Raw genomic sequence first — 21,898 nt, 5'->3', positions numbered from 1 at the left:
AAGCTGATATCTTACAATAAAGAGACAACAAATATGCAGGACCACAGTCGAAGAATGAAAGGGATTTTCCGCCTTTTCTAATCAGTAACTGGAGTGGAAATAGCAGTGGCAGTTGTACCTGGTAGGCTAAATCAAACACCAGTTTCATTTTAGTGGCCGCAGGTTATTGACCCTGCGGTGCTGTCCGTGTCACCGCCCCGCCCCCAGCAGCAGCCTGTACTTGATCCAGTCTGGAAGACAGCAGCTGCTATTAAAGCTCCGAGGACCAAAGGGCACTGGTCACAAATATCTCTCAGGATCAGCTACTGGTTGGAAAAAAAAACCAACAAAAAAAAAAATCTTGAATTATTCAAGCTTGAGCCCTACTTATCACAATGCATTGCATGAAAAATCTGAGGACAGCTAACCCGGGAATCTTGCAGCTATTTAAAAATGCAGGGATCTCCGCCAGAGTTGGAGCCAACAGAACTCAGCAACCTGTTCCTCTCCCCTGCTGGGCCGCAGCATCACCCCACACCCACAGAGCCTTTCATCCCCAGCAGGGCCCTGATGTGGACCAAGGACACTCCAAGTAGGTCACACCAGGCCGGCACGCGTAATTAGCCAAAAATATTAATCAATATTATTATTCATAAATATGCAACTGTACTGCCACTGCATTCCTGTGGCTGTCTCGTGATTCAAACTACTAGTAATAGATAACCACTCGTGGAGTAAAATATAAATGTTTAAAAGCACTAGTTAGAATACAACTCAGGAAAAGATGAACATTTTGAGGGAAACACTTACCATTTTTTACTAGAGATACGAAGATCGATGCCGCTCTCACATGTGTGTTAAACATTTTAAACCACAGCCAGGAGACCTGTAACTGAACAAACTATTATCCATATTGGATAATCCTGACCACCCTCTCCACTACCTGCTGCAGGGACAGCGGAGCACTTTCTCCAAAAGATTCCTCCAGCTCCGCTGTCACAAGGACAGATACAGGAGATCATTCCTGCCGACAGCAATAAGACTGTAAAATAACTCACCTCATTTGTTATCACATTTCAGTTTTTGTGAAGGTAAACTGGTTATAATGTGTTTAATTAGTAAGCTATTTTTTTGTTTTTTAGCCTTGGCCAGAGGAAGGCCATCTGTTACCCCTTTCTTTCAATGTTTTTCCAAAGGTAACCGTTTCCTGGTTGGAGGTATGTATTGATTAGAGCTGCAGCTATTAGTTGATCAACAGGAAATCAAGCAAAAATAGTTTTGTGTGTTTTAACTTCTCACATAGAATGATTCTGTGGTTTTCTTTCTGTCTCACATGAGATTAACTGAACATATTTGTAATTTGGACTGTTGGTTAAACAAAAAGCTCAAGGTGCCATCTTGGTTTGGGCTAAATTAGAGCGATTTTTCACTATTTTACAGCATTTTGTAGCACAATCATTAATCGATTATTTAAAACAAATAGGTAGATTAAACAAAAATAATTTTTAGTTGCAGCACTAATATAGATATTTTTGTTAAAAGCTGCTAATGTGCTGTAATGAAAGAGATATATGTGTCATCATTTATGAGGTGATTATTAATAGGCTACCGCAATAATAAAGTAAAAAAATTGAGGCAGTAAATCACTTTTTACTATTCTCTGTCAATTACTAAATTCCATGCATGTTTAAACACCATGCAGTTTTTGATGGTAAAACTGCTCATTATGTCAATTTGTTTATTTAAAGAGAGTTTCACTGCATACATCCACACAACAGCAGAAAAGATGCAGAATTTGCAGTACTGAGAAGAAAGTTAATGTGCTCAGGGAGTAATGTGATCACGCCCCGGACTTTTGTATTCATGCTCAAACCAAGACTTTGTATTTGTAATATCAGTTCTTTTCCCAATGTTTAAATTATATTAATGACAGAGTAAATGATTAACACGTTCATACATACAAGTTAAACATTACTGGAAGTTTGCAGTAGAATGTTGCTTTTCCTGGTTTGTACTTTAAATGTTTGCTACTAGATCCACTAAAACATATAATATACTGGTACATTGGATTTCTTTGTTTGTGTAATTGTATTTTGTGTACATACAGGTATGCTATCATGGCTTTTCTCAGAAACCAAGTTCACGTGAAGATCTAGGTCAATAGCTGGACATTTGCCATTATTTTCACTTCTAGACACGTTGTTGACATAATCGTGGAGACGCTGCTCAGGGTTTTGACTTGATACACTGGTGCCTGTGCAATTTTAAAGATCGCAACCTATTCTATGTTTTTTTTTTGACAGAAGTAGGTTGATGTCCAGTATGGAAGACCTACTTTTCTACACCATCACTGATGGCAAAGAGATGATCCCCCTCTTCCAGTTCATCTCTGTGAGTCAGCAGCACATTTACTCTTCCTCTGTCACGTTAAGGACTGTTTTGACTTTTCATGGCATACGTGAACAATACACAGAGACACAATGTCCCTACAGCACTATTCTGTTTCCCAAAAGCGCCTTTGACTTTAGTTAAATCAACCCTGGTGAGCGACACGATAGCCCAGAACAGGAATCAAGAGTGTCCCCAGCTGACTGCATGGTCCATTTTTAAACGGTGTTTAGGAACTTCTTGTGTAATGTGACTAAATATAGCAGGTGTGACACTGAGGACGGAGGTAATTACCATCTGGGAGCAACATGTAATATATTACATTTTAAAGGTTGTACTACTAGATTAGACTAGATTCAAAGCATAATATAAAGAACTTTCTGTGCTTCAGTTTATAATTTTAAAGTTTTGCAAGGGGAGGGCCAGTCCTACATCCAACATACTCAGAAGATGAGTAGACACTGATGAACATTAACTATTTGGTAGTATTTTATTTACATTTTTATGTATCTTTGATAACCATGGTGTAACTTTTTAGACTGTCACGTAAAAAGGCAGACATCTGGTGACCTTGGTGTCTATGACAACTCAGTCATTTTAAAAAGAGGCATACATTTAGGAGAAGAGACGTGTGTCAACACAGGCGGCATGTTGTTACACCACAGATGACTGGATGTGTTTGTCGAGGTGACGTAGGCAGAAGGTACATGGTGAAAGTGCTAGTCAGTATTCTTGCATATGAATAACAATTGCAAAAAAAAACGTCCCCTCAACAGACTCAAAGTCAGCCGACAAGAACACTTGTTTGAAAAGAAACAAGAATGAAAGCCAGATTTAAGATAAGTTAAATTTACTTAAGAAAACACATTTTCAAAGTTGCTTTAAAAAAGTTTTTTTTTTTTTTTTTTTTTTTTTAATTAGCGACTAATGCCCAGTTAAGATCAAGATATATCAGACAGGAAATTGTATGACAAATTCTGTCTGAACCAGGAAAAAAAATATTTTTATAGCAATCTAACACATGTAAATTCTGTGTTCTGTAATTAATTAATGTACTACAAAGCATCCTAACCTACTATAAGTGAAAATCGTTATCACCAATAATTGTTATGGCTGTAACAACAGTTGAAAAACAAGCTGTTATTTACTTGAACTTTAAACTGAAAGATATTGTGTTTATTTGAATAGAAGAAAAATAAAACCTGGTAATATTCACATTTATGAATGTAGAACCAGAAAATATTTTGACTTTTTGTTCTTAAAATTTGTTTATAAAATTAAAATAGTTGTACAATGTAGAAAAACTTTCTTAATCCTTTCAAGTTCAATATGACTATGCGTATTTAACAGTTTCTATGCATTTTGTTGAAATTCGGGTATTTGGGGTACTTAATGATTTTTATCAGGTACTATGTCAGGTAATCTAAATCACTATATTTTGCCAGCCAAGCTCTCATTCACATCTGAAGTGTGTCTGTTTTGTATAGTATTCTATTTTTGAAGGCAAAGCTGCTTACAGACCGAAACAGAAATCCTACTCGCACAGTCAGTTGAATAATAAAACTCTAAAATAAGCTCAGGAACACCATGCGCACAACTCCAACTTCAACATTTCCTGCCCTGAAGCTAAGACTCACCGGCATTCAATAACTGCAACAGCAAACTTCCAGCCATGTGATTTTGTCTGTTTGCTCAATGAATCAGTCATCAGATGAGTCAAAAAAACATTGGAGCCTCTCTGGTCAGGAGGGTCATGCACATGGTGTCCCCAAAATAGACACACATGGTACATACAGTAACTGTCAGTGTGACTTGCACAAACGATCCATAGCTGTATGTCTTCCGCAGAACCTTTTGTGCCAACCTGAGTCTATAAAGTCCCTTAACTACCGTATATGTTCCATTTACACGTGTTTCATACTCTGCTTGTTGATATATAAATTCCATCACGTCAGGTCAATTCTGTCATTTATGACCCCCTCTTTTCTTCCCTTGTTTTATTTTGCTCATATCCTTTTTCCAACTCTATAGGCTTTGAGAAAAACAGGTCTGTTGACGTCTGACCCTCGGCTGCGTGACTGCGTCCATCAGATGCGACAATCCTCACGTGACTCTAATGGGCCAGTGATGATGGACAAGAAGTTCTTCAGGAGGTGTGAAAAGCTTTGTTTATTTATGGAGGCATAGTAATGCACGCAGCTGTTCAAATGGGAGTGTTCAACCTTTACCTGCACGTGAAAACCTGGCAGGACACATTCTGCATAACCGCTGTAATTTGGTGTTGATTCGAATGTCGTTTCTGATAGATTTTCATTTGAGCTTGAAAAAAGTGAGAATTTTGCCAAAATACGGATCAGAATGTGAAAGGTGTAAAGAAAGGTTATATTAAGGGTCTGTCCTAATTATTTGTTTACGCAATGGAGTTGATCTGGTGTCAGCGCTATTTAAGTCTAAGAGCCTGACAGAGACAGGCGTTTTATGGCTGACAGCTGCTACAAACCAAATTCACAGTCATGCATGCCAGCCATTGCAGTAGAGGGTGCAAGAAGACAGAGGGATCTCTGGGGCTGTTAATGAAAGGGTATTATTCTGGTTGAGCTCCAGACTGTGACAATTACATCAGTAGGCTCAAGACAGATCTGTAAGCACCAAGCAGACTGCTGTCCAAATACTGGAGCATTATTTCCTGACTAACAAGTATAATCCAGTCAGATTCATCCTTTGGCCTGGAACAGCACAGGGTCACACAGTGTGGCTATCTCTGTCACACTTAATTGGCCATCCCTGACTTTCTTTTCTTGCTTTCTTAAACTTGTGAGGTTATCTGCTCCTGAAGAACACTCAAAAGCCCACTATAAATAGGCTACTAGAAATAGAGACAGCCATCTTATTTTTTTTTTTTTTTAAAGAAATGACCCACATGGATAATGCAAGGTCTCTCCACTCTCTTTTCCTGGTGTCCCAAAACCTCACGCTACCATCGCCACGGATTAGTGAGGGCTCCAGACCAGATATTTTGGTTCATGCCATCTGTGACAGAATGTGCATACTTTTCCTTGAGAGCTGACCCACGTATAGAAATGAAAATGTATAATAGGTATAAGGATGTGCTGATATCTGCAGGTTTATTTACCCTTTCAGCCTGGTGTTTATTGGCCAGAAGAAGGTAAAAAACCCATTAAGGTTTAGAATTAAATGGAAATTGATTGATTATAGTTATAAAAACAGTGATTGGGGCCTTTTCTGACAAATGATTGGATTCAGTTCCAGAGCAAAAAGAACAGGAGTCTTCAGAAAGCAGAGCCTAGTGTTCTTTCAACAACATAATTGAAAAAAAAATGTTTAGCCACTAAGCTAAAGTAACCTAGTTAACATATCTTATTGACAGAGGTGAAATTAGCCATAGCAGGCTGTAGCTGACTCTGCTAGTGTGCCTGCTAACCGAGCAGCACCTTGACTGCTATGATAATGGCTTAATGGCACGTATGCAAATATAACCTAGCCACCATGAATTTCGTTCATGACGTCTCTGCCCTGGAAATGCCCATTATAGCCACATTTACTCACTGCCTTCTTGTTTTTCTGTCATCTTCATGTTGAACTGTGGTCGTTTTGCTCCTCCTATTTATGGCTTGGTTTTATGGGGTGTATTTGTTTTTGGTACAAAGTAGTTCAAATGACAAATGGTTTATTTGAATTAACCAGGACGCTGTCTCTGGAAAGACATGTTGCTATTAAATGTTTTATGTAAATTTTCAATGCTGTGAATTTTTGTTTGGCTGGCATCAGAATGGCTCATATACAGTGGGTACGGAAAGTATTCAGACCCCTTTACATTTTTCACTCTTTGTTTCATTGCAGCCATTTGCTAAAATCAAAAAAGTTCATTTTATTTCTCATTAATGTACACTAAGCACCCCATGTTGACAGAAAAAAACAGAAATGTAGAAATTTGTGCAAATTTATTAAAAAAGAAAAACTGAAATATCACCTGGTCATAAGTATTCAGACCCTTTGCTGTGACACTCATATTTAACTCACATGCTGTCCATTTCTTCTGATCCTCCTTGAGATGGTTCTACTCCTTCATTGGAGTCCAGCTGTGTTTAATTAAACTGATTGGACTTGGTTAGGAAAGGCACACACCTGTCTATATAAGACCTTACAGCTCACAGTGCATGTCAGAGCAAATGAGAATCATGAGGTTGAAGGAACTGTCCAAGGAGCTCAGAGACAGAATTGTGGCAAGGCACAGATCTGGCCAAGGTTACAAAATAATTTCTGCAGCACTCAAGGTTCCTAAGAGCACAGTGGCCTCCATAATCCTTAAATGGAAGAAGTTTGGGACGACCAGAACTCTTCCTAGACCTGGCCGTCCAGCCAAACTGAGCAATCGTGGGAGAAGAGCCTTGGTGAGAGAGGTAAAGAAGAACCCAAAGATCACTGTGGCTGAGCTCCAGAGATGCAGTAGGGAGATGGGAGAAAGTTCCACAAAGTCAACTATCACTGCAGCCCTCCACCAGTCGGGGCTTTATGGCAGAGTGGCCCGACGGAAGCCTCTCCTCAGTGCAAGACATATGAAAGCCTGCATAGAGTTTGCCAAAAAACACATGAAGGACTCCCAGACTATGAGAAACAAGATTCTCTGGTCTGATGAGACCAAGATTGAACTTTTTGGCGTTAACTCTAAGCGGTATGTGTGGAGAAAACCAGGCACTGCTCATCACCTGCCCAATACAATCCCAACAGTGAAACGTGGTGGTGGCAGCATCATGCTATGGGGGTGTTTTTCAGCTGCAGGGACAGGATGACTGGTTGCAATTGAAGGAAAGATGAATGCGGCCAAGTACAGAGATATCCTGGAAGAAAACCTCTTCCAGAGTGCTCTGGACCTCAGACTGGGCCGAAGGTTCACCTTCCAACAAGACAATGACCCTAAGCACACAGCTAAAATAACAAAGGGGTGGCTTCGGAACAACTCTGTGACCATTCTTGACTGGCCCAGCCAGAGCCCTGACCTAAACCCAATTGAGCATCTCTGGAGAGACCTGAAAATGGCTGTCCACCAACGTTCACCATCCAACCTGACGGAACTGGAGAGGATCTGCAAGGAAGAATGGCAGAGGATCCCCAAATCCAGGTGTGAAAAGCTTGTTGCATCATTCCCAAGAAGACTCATGGCTGTACTAGCTCAAAAGGGTGCTTCTACTCAATACTGAGCAAAGGGTCTGAATACTTATGACCATGTGATATTTCAGTTTTTCTTTTTTAATAAATTTGCACAAATTTCTACATTTCTGTTTTTTTCTGTCAAGATGGGGTGCTGAGTGTACATTAATGAGAAATAAAATGAACTTTTTTGATTTTAGCAAATGGCTGCAATGAAGCAAAGAGTGAAACATTTAAAGGGGTCTGAATACTTTCCGTACCCACTGTATTAAAACCTGAACAAACAAAACCTAAATTATCTGCATGAACAGAAGGCGTTAGGAGACATTGAGAAAAACACATTTTTTTGTTATTTGGATTAAACAGCTGTTTTAGAGTTTATCAAAACTTTTTTTTGTCTCCAGTGCTGTTCTGTTTAAAGTAAACTCTCTATTTGCACAAGTGTTTTGCAGCAATTGCCATTCTGTTAATAATGACATTTGTCAAATATTGATGTCTGTAAAAAAAATTCCATACTAATTGCAGCATATGTATTTGAAGTGGGGTTTTTTTGGGTTTTTTTAAATGTTCCTCCATGATATCAGCTCAGTCATTATGTCCTCACGTAGGTGTGTGGGAAACAACATCATGTTGCTGACGAAGGCTTTCAAGAAAAAATTTATCATCCCCGACTTTGAAAAGTTTGCCCACCAGGTCGGTAGGATGTATGACCAAGCACAGCAGCAGGAGGCAGGACAAGTAAATATCAGACTCACACACATACTGATTCAGTGTCTGATCATTTATCATAGCACACTCTCATGTGTTTTGTGTCTTTATGCAGGTGGCTGATTACATTCCACAGCTGGCCAAGTTCAGCCCTGATCTCTGGGGTGTATCTGTGTGCACGATCGATGGGCAGAGGTGCGGTACCAGCTCCGTTTTAATCTACCCTACCATCCTGAAAATCTCCCCTGTGTGTTCTGCCACACTAACACTCCTCCATTATTTTGTTTTTGTGTTGTTTCTGTGCTTCTCCATTACATCCTCATGCTGTGCAGACACTCGGTGGGTGACACTAAAGTTCCCTTCTGTCTGCAGTCGTGTGTGAAGCCTCTGGAGTATGCCATCGCCGTGCACGAGCTTGGCAGTGATCACGTTCACCACTATGTGGGCAAAGAACCCAGTGGATTCAAGTTCAACAAACTCTCACTAAATGAAGAAGGCAAGTGATGTGTGTAATCAACTCCAATTATCCTCTCTACACCAGACTGAGCAGTTCTGAGTGTACATGTGATTAGTCCGAGCCCACACAAACACACGTTTTCTTCCAGTTATTCAAAGGTCCAAAACACTGCTGCGCATATTGTTCTGTCTACTTGATGACTGGCATCAGATTGCATAGTCTCTCTGAGTAGGTTACATGGCAGAAGAAGAGATCTATGTACAACTTCAGAGTAAAAAAATCCTCCGCAAAGCATTTATTGTGTAAGATTTTAGGCTGCAATAAATGTTTTGAAGAGGGTTTTTTTTCTCCTGTGGACTTTCTATGTGGCTCTAATCTGTTATTGAAAAATGTTGGCAACTCTGGTTCTTGATGTGTAATTTAATGGATTGCTTGTTGGCAGCAGAGCAAAGACAATGTGGGCCAGCCATTATTTTACTAGAAACAAAAGTTCTGATGGACTTGTAGCCTGGCTGTGCACCATTTTACCACCTCACCTTTGTAGCCTTTTGCTATGACACACTCACCTCTGAGGCAAACTGCATGCGTTCAGTTCATTAGCTGATCTAACATCCAAGCCCCCCTGTTGAAATATACGCTCTTAATCTCAGCAGTTTGTTGCTCTTTTGGTTCGAGGCAAATCAGTGCTAACATGCTCTCATTTCTTGTGCAGATAAACCCCACAACCCCATGGTGAATGCCGGAGCGATCGTCATCAGTTCTTTAATTAAGGTAAAATCGAAAGGCCCGTCAGCACTGAATGCATTAACATGATAACAGATGCTTACCGAATGAAAATGTTGCCATTTTAGAATAGACATACAAAATAACATTATGTCGTTGACTGTTATTAATGAGGCTGTCAGGGCAAAACAAAGAGTCACATCTCAGGAAGTAGTCGGTCATGGCCAAAAATAGTCTCTCCGTATTTAAACCCAGACCTTATTAAATGTTTTTGCCTTCATTTATTACAGTGCGGTCTTGTGTTCTGCTGTAGCTTGTCCCTCGACTCGAATACAGTTCAGAGGGGAAATCATTACTTCGTCTTTTTTTGGAACAATAAAAAAAAAAACGAGAAACTCAACAGGATAATTGGAGTCGTTTCCATAAAACCAGTAAAATGAGTCCCACAAACAATGCTTGTTTTTTTTTTTTTCAATTTGCATTTAACAGCATCATCAGCAGAAGCAGGAAGTTCTGTAAAACAGGTGCAGCACCTTGTTTCATCTAATTTTCAAACTATTTACTACATGTCTCACACCAAGTTTAACACATTTCACTCATCAAAGCAACAGTCATCCTTGCAGCCCAAGCATCAATATGCAAGAGCCATAAACGATATACAAGTCTACTTGAAATTTGCATTCACTGTGAAACATGAAGTGGCCATTATTTGCAATATGTGTGTGAGCTGAGTAAGCAAATTTAGTGGCAATTTTTTTCAGTTGAGCTTTCATTATAGAGACACGTGTGACAATGCTGAGGTTCTTTTTAAAAACTATAATTATGATGGTTTTGAAGGTGTAAACAAATGCCCCACTGGAACTGGATGTTAACTTATTCACAGTCGAAAAGAAAATATTTATATAATCTGGGTTGAGACTCACTGAGCAAACTCACTCCCGAAGTACGACGTCAGCAACAGTTATCTATCGGCTGGACTCTACGTCCCTGCAGCGGCTGGACTCTGGTCCTCACCGTCTGACTGACTTCCCATCACACTTATCTGTTAGCGTTGCCTTTTATAGTCTAAAGCACGCGGGGGGGCGGATTTTAGCCGTTATTGGTTGTGTGTGTTTCACGTGTGGAGTTTTTTGAAGAAATTCGCGGGGCCTCTTCTAAAATGTGGGTCAAGTGCAGCAGCGAGGGAGGCACTCAGTGTTTGGGCCTGACAACAGGGGCGTGTGTGCCCGTCTGGCCAATTACAGCCTCCAGAGCAGAAGGTGTGTTAGCTACCCTCGCTGCTGCTGCTTGTACACCGAGGATGTCAATATTTGTGTGGACAATTTGTATACTGTACTTAGAAATGATTTATAGAGAGCGAGAGAAAAGGTTATATACTTAAAAGCTGAACCTTAGTGCAAAGGAAAGGGTCAAAATTGATGAAAGCTGTTTCATACATTCTGCAATATTAATGCCCCCCCCGGTGGGAATAGCTGCCTACAAAAGCTGAAAAGTCAGAAATGTATGTTTTGTTCAAAAAGTCATCGTATCCGTGAGAACGCCAGAGAGAAACTACACGAAAAGATATAAAAAACAACAACTCTTCTATTGGCTTTGAGGTTCAGCCTCAGGTCTTCCCTTCAGCTCAGTTACTTTCTGATCTCATCCGTAACCTTTTTAGTCATTAAATATGAATGTGGCTGCCGTCCCTATATGGTAACTTTACAACTCGGTAATGAGCCCCTGCTGCTCCATGAAATCCAAGCACAGCCGTAAACAGCCCCCGGGCTACAGTGAGCCCGCTGCTACGTGGACTCACATGCTCAGGTCAACACACACATGACATACCACAACACCCATCCAAGGCTTGACTCAAAAGTATGCTTCCGTGTCAAAGTACTCAAACACCGCCATCTGTAGGGACTGTTAGCACCTTTCAAATGTGGCATCAGAAAGTCATTTTTTTTCTCCTCTTTGACAGCCTCATTCAAATACAGCTGAGAGGTTTGACTATGTAAGTAAATGCTTCTCATTTTCAGTCTTTTTTTAAAAATTGTTTTTCATTTGGTCTCCTTTCTGAACTGTCTCTAAACAAGATGTTATTGCAGGTGATGGAGTTCTTGAAGAGCATGGCTGGTACAGAGTATGTGGGCTTCAGCAATGCCACGTGAGTTCTGTGCTTCAAGAAATGTAAAGTGACTGTCCTCTGATTGTTTTCACAAGTGCTGCTTCTCCTGCAGTTTCCAGTCAGAGAGGGAGACCGGTGACAGGAATTTTGCAATTGGTTATTACCTCAAAGAGAAAAAGGTGTGTTTTTGTGATTAGGATCAGGATTAGGGTTTTATATTCAGTTACAATCACTTCAAGTACCTGTTCAGTGTCCAGGAATTTGTATCTAATGAATATGCTTGGTGTGTTCTAACTTTGATCTTAATCCTCGCAGTGCTTTCCCGACAATGCAGATATGATTGGGGCCCTTGACTTCTACTTTCAGGTAAGATTGTTTTTGAAACAGCTTTTACCAATATTTATAAAAGCACCACTAGCAGAGTAGCTCGATGGCTATCACTTTGTTCACCAGTTTGATTCAGACTGAAGTGTCTCAACATCTTTAAGATAGATTATCATGACCAGACATACCAGATGATGAGTCCTACTGACTTTAGTGCTCCTTTGACTTTTTATCTGGTGGTCAAGTTTCAATTTGACCAATGACTTATGATTAAACTCTTACAAACTGTTATTCCAGTCGGCACGCTAACATGCTAATTTAAGAATGGTAAGTATTACAAACATCAGCAGAACATCTGCATGTTAGCACTGTCATTGTGGGTGTGTTGGCGGGCTGTTGTTTAGCATTTAGTTTAAAGAACCGCTGTAGAACCTCAGAGAGCCGCTAGTGTGTCTGTAGACTCTTAAAATGAGTATATTAACAGAAGATTATATGTGTAATGTGTCGATCAAAATAACCTGAATTATCACTGGACTCTGCACATATTAAGCGTCAGAGTATGTTTTTTTTTCTAATTGTTTTGGCTTTACAGCTTCTGGCTTTACTGTTATTGTTTGCTGTCATTGTTCAAACACACCACTTAACTGTTTCCTTTGGAAAGCTCGGATAAACATATTAGCTGTCCAGCTCCAAGCAACAGACCCATTAAGTGACTTGCTGGTCAAGAAAGTGGAGCATTTGTTAGTTTAGCAGCCAAAGAGCAAAATATCTCCCTCAGGGGTTAGCAGGCCAAAAAAAAAAAGTGCTTTGAATAATCATATTCTGTAAGTGAACCTTTTAAACTGCTCTCTGTGCCTCTCTGGTCAAGTTTTATTTTCATTTTTCCATCCCAGTTGTGCTCCATAGAGGTAACCTGTGAGTCAGGAAGTGTCATGGCTGCAACTCTGGCCAACGGGGGTATTTGTCCAATAACAGGGGACCGCGTCCTGAGTGCCGAAGCCGTTCGAAACACTCTGAGTCTCATGCATTCCTGTGGCATGTACGACTTTTCCGGACAGTTTGCCTTCCATGTGAGTCCATTTATTTTAAGATATCAGTCTTTATGAAAGTGCTTTGCAGTCCCAGCAGGTCATGAAGTGTTGCATCGCAGCCTCAGATATTTTGTGGGTTCCAATTTGTTAGGTGGGCCTCCCTGCAAAGTCTGGTGTTTCAGGTGCTGTACTGCTGGTGGTCCCCAACGTCATGGGTATGATGTGTTGGTCGCCACCTTTGGATCGCCTTGGAAACAGTGTCCGTGGCATTCACTTCTGTCAGGTATGCTTTTGTAAGACGCACACAAACACAAATGCTGAAGTGCAAGCATTAATGTATTTTAAATATTATGAAACGCCTTTTATGTGTTATTCAACTCTTGCACACTAGGATCTTGTGTCTTACTTCAACTTCCACAATTACGACAACCTGAGGCACTTCACTAAGAAACACGATCCAAGAAGACGATCAGATGACGATCCGGTAAGTTCAGTGCAACAAGTGAAGATGCTGCAATCCCCAATCAGTCTAAAAAGAAAAGTGACTGGTACTTGTGGGGGACTTCAAATTTGACTGAATGACTCAAACAATGCAGACTCACTGTTCCTGTAAAAGGTTTTCAAAACAGTCCTCTCTCATTATATTCTTCTTTTGATCCATCAGAACAAGTCAGTAGTGAACCTGATGTTTGCAGCTTACAGTGGGGACGTCTCTGCTCTGAGGAGGTAAGTCAAATCAAAACAAAGGCCTTTCGTTTATCATCACCTGACGAGTGGAAAACAATCTAATAATGTCTTCTTAAATGAGCAGTTTGACTGAATGACTCAAATAAGTGAATACACTTTGTCAAAAAACTGTCAGCGTGGAGTGCTGCTCGGGGGTGTGAATTGTTGTCCCATTTTTATTAATATCTGCATTTGATTTCTAGTCCAGACATTATGTTTCCTATCATGTGTCTTTACCTGCGCCCATGTACTGGGTGACAGTTCATTGGTCCATACTGCATCACTGCACTTGGCCAAAAAATAGTTTAGCATGTAAATCCCTGTAAAATCCACAACTTATTTTCACACGTTACTAAACAAACCTATGTTTTAAAGGTGGGCTGGTAGGCAGATGCAGACTAGCTGCATCCCTCTGTTTCCAGTCTGTATGCTAAGCTAACCATCTGGCTTTAACAGTCCTCTGTCTTCGTCACCCCGTAGGTTCGCACTTTCATCCGTGGACATGGAGCAGAGGGACTACGACTCACGCACAGCGCTCCACATCGCTGCTGCAGAAGGTGACACTTTTCATTATTATTTTCATTCTTTAATAACCTCGGCTTCAATGTACTACGGCATTTACATCCCAGTGTTTTCTGTTCTTTGAGCATTGACGTTGGGTTGCTCACGTTTTTCTCTCAGGCAACATGGACGCTGTAATCTTTCTAACTGAAATATGTAAAGTGAATCCCCACATGAAAGACAGGTAGGCCTTTCAACATGAACTCAATTATCTCATATTAGGTAGAAAATGGTAACATTAAGTCCATCGCCATTCTACTAACCATAACTATCCACCCATCTCCACATCACACTTTGTTATCTATCAGATGGGGGAACACACCCCTTGATGACGCCATGCAGTTTGCCCATGATGTTGTTGTTTCAGTCCTGCAAAAGTACCAGAGCGCGTACAAGGACGGGGAGTCAGCAAACAACTCCGAGGAGCAGAAAACCCCACTGGACACGTTGAAGAGCATCGTTTAAACCACAGGGGATCATGACAGTTTGTAATGGAAATGAATCTATTTGATTACACACCTGAAAGGAATGAAAGGACTCAGGATGATTGAGAGAAGTGATGAATGAGTTTATCTTGAATGTGGTCAAATTGTTGTATAATATAAATATGTGATGTTCTTCCTTTATGCTGCTGAAGACTACGCATCTCTGCAGACTGAAGGTTTTGGTGAATAACGTATCTACAAAGCACTAATATAAACAAGCAATGGGTTGCTTGTGTGGAAAATATATTAATTTACACTATGATTGTGTTGTGTTGAAATGCGAATGAACTGTTTTGTGCTCAGCTTCTTCTAGAGTAAATGCTACTGAATTGTAAATATCTTACATTCTGTGCTTATTTATTTTTGACATGGAAATACTGTATATTGTGCTTTATTAGTTTGTTATTATGCAGGGGGGTTGTGCCTCCTGTGGATTAATTGTATCAATATTCCCAAAGCTGCTGTATTCATTTTTCTACCTCAACGGGAGGTGATTTAGTCGCATTTGAGTATAAAACAGTGGAAGGACTGTTTAATTCATGTGTTTACATGCACATTGGTATGCTGGTTGTGATCATATTTAGGATATGGCCTTTATATGAAACATATCTGCATGTGTCTGGACACGCAGGCACATATTGGTCAACACAAAATACTGCACATATTAAATTACAAAGAACTAAACTCATACGTGTTTAAAGTCTCTCAAATAGCAATAGTGAAGACTTCTGCTTGTTAGTATGCAGCCCACTGAAGTGATTGTACTGTGCTACATGCGCAACTAAGTTGTGATAAAAATGTTTTAATGTACAGAAAAATAAAGTGCCATATTAATGCAGAATAAAACTGCATATTAATATAGTTTTAATCATCTCAAATGAATGGATTTTAAAGTAAAAGCAGTAAAATAATTTGTCGCCATGAGGTCAGTGTAAACGTCATCCTGCTGTAAATAACAGAGAAATGTCAACGCAATTACATTGAAGTTGTTTTATTAAACGAGATTCAGTATGAACATGAGACTGAGTAAGGTTTTGTGTTGATTTGAGCTTTGTCACGTTGAGTAATGCCAGAACATTCGGTGTAAGAGGAAAAACTTGGCAGGTAATGTTCCTTTCAGAAACCAAACACACATAATTTTCACATCGATTAGTCTGAGCTACATGAGGTATAGTGAAAAACAGCATCTGTGATGCAATTGCCTGAGGCTTCAGGACACAAAGTATGACCTTGAGTTGTTAAGAGACGTGATTAACAGGACCACAGAAAAATAACCGGCACCTGCACTTAAGCTATAAATGATTCCCATGGAAGATATTGCTTTCTTTCCTGCACAGTTATTAAAGATACTGTTGTGGTAAGTATGGCTACCGTACCAAACCCAGCCCGCTGCCTTTCATGGGCATCACAATCGTAGTTGATCCTGCTTCACTTCAGGCCATCGGGCTCCTCTAGACCAGAGTGCGTGAGCAGCTCCCCGTCCCAAAGTCCAAACGCAGGGCAAAGAGGAGCTTTGAACTGAACCCTCAGGGTGTGAATGATCCTGGGCTTCTCTATGTCGACCAGCGCCAGGGTGCCAGCCTCATAGTCAACCAGGATCCCTACACGGTCTGGTTTGCCCACCAGCGTCACGGGAACGATCTTATTGCTGGTCATGGCAAACCACTTTCGCTGAGCGTAGCCGAACACCCAGGAGCAGTTGTTGGTGCCCACGCAGCCGTCTCTGGACATCAGCGAATCAGCCACACCCACACGAAATTCTTGAGACTTTTTGACCGTCACCTCCCAATAGCTTCGTCCACTGCTGATCTTCTCATTACCAAACACGACAGCCCAGTCTCGGAAGCGCTCTGGGTTGTCTTGCACCCGCGTGGGGTCCAGGCCCAGCATGCGGTAGATGACGGCCGTGTCTTTCTTGAAGAGGTCCAGACTGCTGTGGGCCGTTCGCTCATCAAGCTTGAACTGCAGATCTGCAGAGAAAAATCAGGAATGTATTGTGTTATGATGACTTTCAGTTTGATTTCTAAGAATAAATGCCTGACTGGAGTCTATGCTCCAACCTGTATTTTTTTTATGAGCACATCAAATCTCTCATAAAAGCATGTAGACTGGTGTTTACCAGAATGGTGGAATAAATGTTTAACAGTCTCCTTTCACAGCAAACATTCTGACTTGTAGAACACGGATGCGACTGATGGCATCGACTGCAGCAAAAAGGGTCATCATTACTGTTATTACTTCCATCTGTGCTTTTACCGTTATAACAAACCAAAATGCCTTCTGCGAGAAAAAAAATGATCAGAATTATTGAGGAAACATAAATATAACATCAGGCACTGATGCGAATTAACCTGCACAAGGTTAGTGATATTGATTCGGAAAGCCAAAACAACATGTCAGTTGCAAGTTGAACGGACTTATGAATGTGAAGTGGCAAGAGAGTCTTATGTTCTTTGTAAAAACTGTTAATATAGGCAAAGTTTAAAAGTTTAGTTTGCATTAGTGAATAGAAAAACACAATACGTGTTCTGGATCATTTTATTTTAATAAAGCTAAGCTTGACTCCTTTTGCTACCGGTTTCTCTAATATTGTTATATTGATTGCTATGAACCAGCTGATACTCTGATCTAAGCATTTCACCTGTATAACCATTTTTAACCGTGCCAAGGATGTTACTTAATTTCCCCACCGTGGGATTAATAAAGTCTAAATCTAATCTAAAGTCTTTGTGCTGTTTGTTTATTTGGCGGCAGTGGAATTATTTTTCACTTTTAACAACATTGCGAGATAGAGGACATTCAGCCCACTAGACGCCGGACATGTTAGTCGTCGATCCTGTGCGTCACGTCTGACGTCATGGTAAGTGTATCGTCTCATTTCCGGTTACCGACGCGCCGTGGCGTAGCGGGTGACGTATTCATTTTCCACCTGTAAATGTTTGTACACTAACACTACATCCATGTGTACAGCGGCTAATATCGATTTGTAACGCGCACTCTAACGCAGCTTATGTCTTGAAAAGTTTGCTGCTAATTTTACGTTTAACGTGCAATTTCCGGTGCGCTAGATTAGCAGGTAGCATTAGCGCCTCTTTCCTGCTCCGTGTTAAAATGTCTCCTCTGCCTCCTTTTTTTTTTTTTTTTTTTTGCTAATTTTATTTGTAATGATTGTTCGCAGTGTTTTGGATCCGAGGCTTGTTGAACTGAAGTGCAGCCCCGCACCAAGACAAACAACCCATTTTCTGCAGTTAACTAATCGGCATCCAATAGCTGGTACTGGTGAAAAGTACCCGGATCAGGAACACGCGTTAAAGATCGTCGTTTAAAAAAAAAATAATAAAAAAAAATTAAAAAAAAATCACAAGATCTTTCGATCATTTATAAACTGAGTAAACGTCTAAAGGGGCTAAAAGACTAATGGCAAATGTTTGTACATTCACAATTTACTACAAATTGCCTTTTCTTTTATAGTAGGAGATAGCAGGGGGTTGATTCCTCCTAGATTGGTTTGTGCACTTGAAGCGACACACACACACACACACACACACACATATATATATATATATATATATATATATATATATATATATATATATATATATATATATATATATATATATATATATACACACACGCATACACAGACGCATACACACATATATACACACACACACATATATATACACACACACACACATATATATATATACACATACACACACACATATATACACACACACATATATACACACACACACACACACACACACACTAATAAATCAGATGGTGGTAAAGTTCAATAGTGTGAGTTGAATAACTCCATTTAATCGTCCACATTTACAGGTACCAGTAATCTCCTGGGACGCACATGTACCTGCTCTAATTTAACAAAGAAAGCAGTCTTTAAGGACTTTAAGGAGCACTTAAAGACTCCTTAGGTTTCATAGGAGAGAACAGGAACGATTGAAATGTGATGTTTTGGCGAAGCTTAAGCTTATTTTGACATCTTTGGACTAGAGGCCTTGGCAGAGGTCAGCGTGTGTCCCCCCCCTCCCTCCCAGTGCTGTTAAACACTTCTTGTTTATTATTTTGTCGTTGTTACATTTTGATTAAATGAGAGAACTGATGTGCTCCAAGTCCAGCTCATGAATACTTTTCTAATCAATGCTTTGGCCCCTGACAGCACAAGCCATCTCTAGTTGGGTACTGACACAGACTCCAGTTAGGCTGTAATCTGTGAGCTATAAAATAAATATATATATATATATATGTAACCTTATTTAGGATCTAAGTCACTTTTGCAAATACCTATAAAAGATATTATATTTTCCAATGAGCAGTTTTCAACAGAGCGTTTTTGACAGTTTACGTTTGCTTTTTAAAAACAACTTTTTTTATGGAGGAGCATTAACAAAAGAAAAAAATAGTGACTTTATTTAATAATTATGACTTATTATGAGCAAAGGGGCTTTCAATCACTGCTGTTTCAGAAGAATCACAGGAATTATGGTGCTACCTGATTCATTTTGTCGTATGTAGGATATTTCTGTGATGAATACGAGCGTAAATATTTAATATGCCTTTTTTTTTTCCCCGACTATATAATGTAGTGTATTCGTGTAATATTGCCATTGATACAGTGAATCTTAGCCCTTATTTAATGACATTTTGGAAAATGGATCAAACCGAATTGGCCGCTTACAGTTCTTTTTACCACGTACCATTGGCTGTTTGGTCAATTATCTCTGAATTACTCCCAACACAGAAGTTATCTTAAAAACATGATGATTCTCAGGCAAGTTTCTGACTGCTCCAGTTCCTGCACCATTTGTCTGATGTAAAATAAACAGATACGATTTCCGTTTTGTTTTCGTTTTTTTTTTTTCTTTGGGTGATTACAAGGCGATGTCATGTTATCAGAATAGCACGGCTACTTATTTACATTCATAAACACTTTAAATGACGATTAAAAGGGAAAAAAAACTGCAGCGAATAAAGGCAGGACATTTGATCATGGTAGCAATTCCATTATCGGACAGGCCGCTTATCCTACGTATTTTTACGCCTTTTTACACCAATTTAAACAATAATTGAGCCACGTGCACAAAAACTATGAACCTTATTATTATTTTTTTTTCAGTTTTAACAGAAAAAAAAAAAAACGTACACAATTTAGGACTACAAAGCCAGCAAAATTGTCTGTTTCCCATAGTTTTGACGAGCGAACACACCCTTTGTTTGTATTGTGGTTTTAAAATAAAGACTCGGTTACAGTTTCTTTGTTAATATGTCCTGTAACGGAAAGGACTGGCTATAAAGGGAAAAAGCCCACCACAATAACAAACATTAGTCCAGACTCCGCTGATGGGACAGTGACCTCTGAGCAGCAACATCAAAAACGAAGCTAACATTACTTTAACAGTAAAAACAAAGCAAAAAAAAACAAAAAAAACTGAACTCACTATTCCCCGTCGATGTGGACAAGTAGCATCTCCTAGCTGGCAGGCTGACAGCCGGCCTGTGTCTGACTGACAGCGAGGAGACAGTGCGTCCTGCCAGGCGACAGATATGAGCTGCACCAGTGGGCATCGCCATGTTTTTCCACTTCTGCTGCTGCTGCTGCTCACATGTTTTTATTTCCTTCTGCTAATTAAATGTAGCTGCAGCGCGCTGTGCCGCCCCCTGCAGGCCCGGAGAGGAACAGCGACACCTGCCCGACCAAAAAAAAAAAAAAACACCCTTCAGCACTACGGACAGCAGCCTGCCTGCCCGCCTGCCTGCCACAACATGTGCAACAGCATAACTTCTCTGTAAGTGTACAAAATGGGCTGCGGGTTGCTCACTGATCATAAGGTTGGCAGTTCAATCCCCAGGTTCTCCTGTCCACATGCCGACGTGTCCTCGGGCAAGACGCTGAGCCTCAATTTGCTCCTGATACCAGGTGTGTGAATGTGTTTGTGAGTGGGTGAATGGGAGGCAAACTGTAAAGCACTTTGAGACCGTCCAAGTGATAAAGCGCTATATATTTGCAGAACATTTACCATTCACACCCCATCCCCCCACCAATTTTTTTTTTTTGAAGAAATGCAGATATCAGTGTCTGTTTGCAGCTGCATAATGTATGTTTGTCAGGAATTACATTTTTTAAAAACTCGAAATGACACAGAGAGTGTAAGACTAATCAAAACCTAATGGGCTTAATTTTCAAATTCAAATGAGGTCGTTAAATATTTAAACTTCAAAGTCACATTTGGATTTAATATCAAAAAGCAGCTTTTGGTCTCGGCACTGAAATTAAAGCTGTTTGTTACTCTGCAGCAGCAGAGGACGTACTCTGATCATTTACTTGCATAAAAAATACAGCACTTGAATAAAGTACTTTATTACTTACCACTACACTGCTGCAGATAAGAGAGACATCATTAACAGAATATCACTCGGGCACACGTCTAAATCCATAAACAAGTGGGGAAGGTTTTGCTTGAGTTTCATAAATATATCAAAATTCAACCCACATTACTTATAGCTGTTTTTGTGGGATTTGAGATAAGAACTGCCCCTGGGCACAGTGGAGAATGTAGCAGGACTTTTAATGTCACAGATGAGGATTTTTCCTTCTCATGCTGACGCATTTAGGGTGGGTAATGCATCTTTCATGACAAATAATAAATATTTTGTGATATTAACAAAGCTTGATTCAGCCTTGTTGCACAGCCAGATCCATTTTTCACACCAGCATCCAGCTGGGGACTAAATGTCATTGTTTATTCATGGGTCCAATCTAAACATGGCACCATGTCATTATTTTTCTTTGTGGTGCTGCTGCTGATAACTCTGTTTTGGAGAGAAGCTGTTCAGTACCCTCACTGCCCCTTGTAGTTGTGGGGAAAATTTGGTGCAGTTATATTTTCCACACAAATGTCTTTCTCTCTTTTTCAGATTCAGGTTTTAGTTTGATTATTTTAGTCATTGGTTCTCTTTAACATTAACAGGGTTGTCTTTGGTTTTTGGACTGTCGGTCCAAAAACAACTTAAAATAACTTCTCTCGTCTGTGGAAAATGTGAGTTTGCAGATCCCCAGTTTACATTTTTAAGAGAAATTCTGCGTTATGATTTAGGTGGCAGTGAGTGTTTACCATGCAAGGAGGCGCATATAGAATAAGATGCTATCAAGTAGCATTATGGCAAGTACTGGAACCAGTGTTTTTGGAGCTTGACTCACACAGAAAGGACTAAAAGC

General features: G+C 40.0%; 2 protein-coding genes across 2 annotated transcripts; one reads left to right on the top strand and one right to left on the bottom strand.

Moving 5' to 3' along the window:
- Window positions 1-268: 268 nt before the first annotated feature.
- Window positions 269-15,678, top strand: LOC138193007 (glutaminase kidney isoform, mitochondrial-like). The gene is made up of 18 exons (XM_069140771.1): window positions 269-571; window positions 2,283-2,370; window positions 4,399-4,520; window positions 8,145-8,274; window positions 8,360-8,439; window positions 8,577-8,740; window positions 9,414-9,472; window positions 11,385-11,417; window positions 11,512-11,570; window positions 11,644-11,710; window positions 11,847-11,897; window positions 12,749-12,925; window positions 13,038-13,169; window positions 13,278-13,370; window positions 13,551-13,612; window positions 14,093-14,169; window positions 14,294-14,357; window positions 14,482-15,678. The coding sequence occupies exons 1-18, from the start codon at window positions 375-377 to the stop codon at window positions 14,636-14,638; spliced, it is 1,812 nt and encodes a 603-aa protein (XP_068996872.1). The 5' UTR covers window positions 269-374; the 3' UTR covers window positions 14,639-15,678.
- spryd4 (SPRY domain containing 4) lies at window positions 15,634-20,283 on the bottom strand. The gene is made up of 2 exons (XM_069140772.1): window positions 20,121-20,283; window positions 15,634-16,628 (listed from the first exon to the last, which is right to left on the bottom strand). The coding sequence occupies exons 1-2, from the start codon at window positions 20,251-20,253 to the stop codon at window positions 16,087-16,089; spliced, it is 675 nt and encodes a 224-aa protein (XP_068996873.1). The 5' UTR covers window positions 20,254-20,283; the 3' UTR covers window positions 15,634-16,086.
- Window positions 20,284-21,898: the final 1,615 nt, after the last annotated feature.

Source organism: Embiotoca jacksoni, unplaced genomic scaffold, assembly GCF_022577435.1.
Source record: "Embiotoca jacksoni isolate LCO1_2020_lvr unplaced genomic scaffold, fEmbJac1.0.p SCAF_9, whole genome shotgun sequence".
Taxonomy (NCBI): Eukaryota; Metazoa; Chordata; class Actinopteri; family Embiotocidae; genus Embiotoca; species Embiotoca jacksoni.
Note: the sequence above shows the minus strand (reverse complement) of the source record. Positions and strands in the feature narration are given on the sequence as shown.